The sequence below is a fragment of the Nanorana parkeri genome, unplaced genomic scaffold, assembly GCF_000935625.1.
Source record: "Nanorana parkeri isolate BGI_ZX_2015 unplaced genomic scaffold, ASM93562v1 scaffold118, whole genome shotgun sequence".
NCBI classification, from domain to species: domain Eukaryota; kingdom Metazoa; phylum Chordata; class Amphibia; order Anura; family Dicroglossidae; genus Nanorana; species Nanorana parkeri.
The window spans coordinates 1,252,552-1,256,112 of record NW_017306386.1 but is presented as its reverse complement, the minus strand read 5'-3'; the positions used below and the strand labels follow the sequence as shown (position 1 = coordinate 1,256,112).

General features: G+C 39.3%; 1 protein-coding gene across 1 annotated transcript in view; it reads left to right on the top strand.

The window, feature by feature from the left end:
- Nucleotides 1-3,561, top strand: part of UBE2G1 (ubiquitin conjugating enzyme E2 G1) — a 38,470-nt gene that overhangs the window by 28,225 nt on the left and 6,684 nt on the right. The window contains exons 2-3 of the mRNA XM_018553383.1: nucleotides 1,930-2,032; nucleotides 2,654-2,751. Coding sequence (XP_018408885.1) covers nucleotides 1,930-2,032; nucleotides 2,654-2,751 — 201 coding nt within the window. The remainder of the gene's footprint in view (nucleotides 1-1,929; nucleotides 2,033-2,653; nucleotides 2,752-3,561) is intronic.

The following is a 3,561-nucleotide window of genomic DNA, read 5'->3' as shown; positions in this document are numbered from 1 at the left end:
GGGTATTCTGCATTGCTGTATGATAATTATACAGCAATGCAGAATAGCCCCACAGAGAGCCCATATAAACCACCTGAAAGCCCTTATAGACAACCCGAGAGCCGCACAGCCCTCCAGAGAGCCCAAACAGACCACCTGAGAGCCCACCTGAAAACCCTTATAGGCCCCCCAGAGGGCCGCACAGCCCCCCAGAGGGCCCATACATACCACCAGAAGGACCACAGAGCCCACCCAAAAGCCATAATAGACCGTCTGAGAGCTGCATAGCTCCTCTGAGAGCCTGTACAGACCACCAGAAACCCCACAGAGCCCACTTGAGAGCCATACAGCCCCCTGAGAGCCCGTACAGACCACCTCAGAACTGCAGAGCCCCCCTGAGAGTATTCAGGTCTAATTGAAGGGTTGGCACTTTGAGATACCGAAGTTGGTTTAGTGATCCAGTTTGGGCACTCCGGCTCAAAAAGCTTCGCCATCACTGTTATAGGAGGAGAAAGAATAGTGAAGTGGCACAAGGGGCCATTTGGGTTTGATACGGTGGCCATGCCTGACAAGGAACTTGCCTGACGGGTAGAGGTAGCAGAATGAAAAAAATCAGCTCCTCCGTGTGATTCTCCTTCACTGTCCATGCGGCGACAAGACCGTGTTGCATTTATTTGGTGATTCTTCTCTCTAGTATAAAAAAAAACTCCAGCATCTAACAGAATACGTTGTATATTTACCAGTCTGGGGAGTGACAAGTAAATTCTTTACTCTATTGAAAAGCCCCGGGTGCCGCTGCTATTGGACACTTCCGGGACTGCTGACACATCTCTTGGTTCTTGTATATGCATTTCATCTGTGTATTTAGCTGTTTGGCTGGAGCTCGGATTTACAGGTTAATTACCTAGTATGATTTAAAAGCCTGCATTGCAAAATACCTTTTTATTATTTTCTGTATGTTTTGCTTAAAGTGGACCTGTAGTCCAATATACAGTATCTGTCAAGTATTCCTGTGATGGAGTAATACCAAGATTGAAACACTTTCCTGAAGAGAAAAAAAAAACCTCTTCTGTAATCCCTCTATTGCTTTGCACATGACAATTTCCGAGCATTTGGTCATGTGATCTCTGAAGTGGGATCATAGATTGGATTGATTTATACTCCCGGTCAGCATGATGGGTATACTTCTGGAAAAAAGGAAATCATGTTTTCTTTAATGCAGGTTCACTTTTTGAGTTCAACTCCTCTTAAAACCAACACTTCAGTTTTGCATGGTGGATGGCAAGCTCTTATCAGAACTAGCAACAGGCCTAGTTGAACACTCCATTACTAAAAGTAAAGCTTCCTCTTTATTCCATTTTAAATGCTGTTCAATACAAAATAGCTGACCTGCGTCTTCAGTACCCTTCACACTTGTAGTTTGTACTGTAGGTAATGTTGTTTTTATTTCCGGTGGCTCGTGTTTACAATTAAACTTGCATTTTTGTGATGACTTGAAGATATTTTTGTAAAAAGATCCTATTGGTTATTGAAAGGGGATAACTTTGTATTGAAGCACCGTGTTTCACATGTACGCGGTTGCTTTTATTTCCAGCATTAAAGGCCTCACTGGGTTTTTGTTTCTGTCATTGGGAACTTTATTGGTGAGATTTCCCCACCAGATATCTCACTTCTGTCCAACTACCTCCATGGTGTTAAGTTCTTCCCAGTGGATTTTCCCAAATGGCATAAGCAAACACATTAAATAGCCTCTGGAAAATCTCCCCCAGATCTTTGTAATACACATAACAAGCAGATGTGCAACTTAACCCATCAGTGACTATACGGAACTAAAATCCAAGATTGATAATTGTATATGTGCATGTTACTTATCCAAGCATGACAATAGCTCCTAAACAAAAATGCAATAAAATATTCAGTTAACATCAATTATTTGTGTTCTTTTTGCAGAACTAAATAAAAATCCAGTAGAAGGGTTCTCAGCGGGCTTAATAGATGATAATGACCTATACAGATGGGAAGTGCTAATCATTGGCCCTCCAGATACCTTATAGTAAGTATCAATACTTAAAAAATATATTTTTAACATTTACCCCAAACAGATTGGCTGAATTTTTTTTTTTTTTTTTTTCTTTGTTCAACTACAATTTGGATGGTGTGGAAAAGGGGTTAGAACCTCTGTTGGGATTTTATCCTGAATTTGCTCATCACTACTCTCCTAGTAGTCGCACAGGATACGGTCACATACTGCAATGCAGCCTGATGTTCTAACCTTTTACTGCTCTACTGCAATAAATTTTAAAATTGCATTTAAAAAAAAAATAGATAATTGAATATGAAACTCCTCCACCACTACTTATTTCTTCGCCATTGTAATTTCCGCACATTAATATATTTATTCCAAGTTATGATATCCTCCCAGGTATGCTTCCACCCATGTGAGCAGCCTAAATTGTAAGTCTGCTTCATTTATTCATGTATAAGATTCAATTACTTTCATCCAGCAGCACCACAAGCAATAGTGTTGAATTATCAAGTACCTAAAAAGTGGCACCAGTTATATCCGTTGGTAGCACAGCGTGGTGCTTTTGCCAAATGCTGTCAATATATGTAGAAGCAATCTGCATTATTTTGTATAAAAAATGTTTTTTTTTTTTTTTTTTCTCCTTTCCAGCGAAGGAGGGGTATTCAAGGCTCATCTTACTTTTCCAAGAGATTATCCCCTGAGGCCGCCAAAAATGAAATTTATAACAGAAATCTGGCATCCAAATGGTGAGTTTTTTTAGCTTTCTATATGCTATATAAGGGTGATATAACTGTCCTGCCAATCTTTAAAGCGTAACTCCATGACTGACCGAAGGAGATGATCCTCTCCCACTCAGTGATACATATTGCAAGGTTTTTAGCAAGCATGACTGCAGACTGTTACTTCCTGCTGTTTCTAAAGAACTTGACAATGGGAATTCCCCTGACTTTCCACTTTCTGAATACACAGTAGGTGAGGCTTTCTCAGAAGATCACTCCCAGAAAAATAACTAATCACACTAAATTACAGAAGAAAAAGTGGAATTTGCTCCAAGTTTGACCACTAGCATGGGTAGATCTAGTGGAGGGAAGGATTTATGTAGACCTGAACTAGCGTGGCAATATATGCCCAAATACAGTATTAATCAGACATCACCTTTTTACTGTTGGACATTGTAGCAGGATATATATATATATATATATATATAAATTCTTGGTCTGAGAAAAAAAAAAACTAATGCAGCAACCACATCTGACTGGTAAGCTACAATATATAACATTTTTATTCTTCGGTTTTAGATTTTTATGTTAAAGGGACAAATGGGAATAATGGTTCTGGTCTTATATCTAATCAGGACCAGTTTAAATTTTTTTTTAAAAAAAATCCTAATTGATTAGCTGTAAACATATTGAATACATTCCATATCAGGTAATGGTTATTGTATGGCTTTTGCCAGAACCAGAAGTCTCACATCTTATGGCTTTAAAGCGTAACAAACACAGTTGTCAAGCCCTTCTTGCACACTTGTCATTTGGATCCTCTGACTTCCAGGCCAC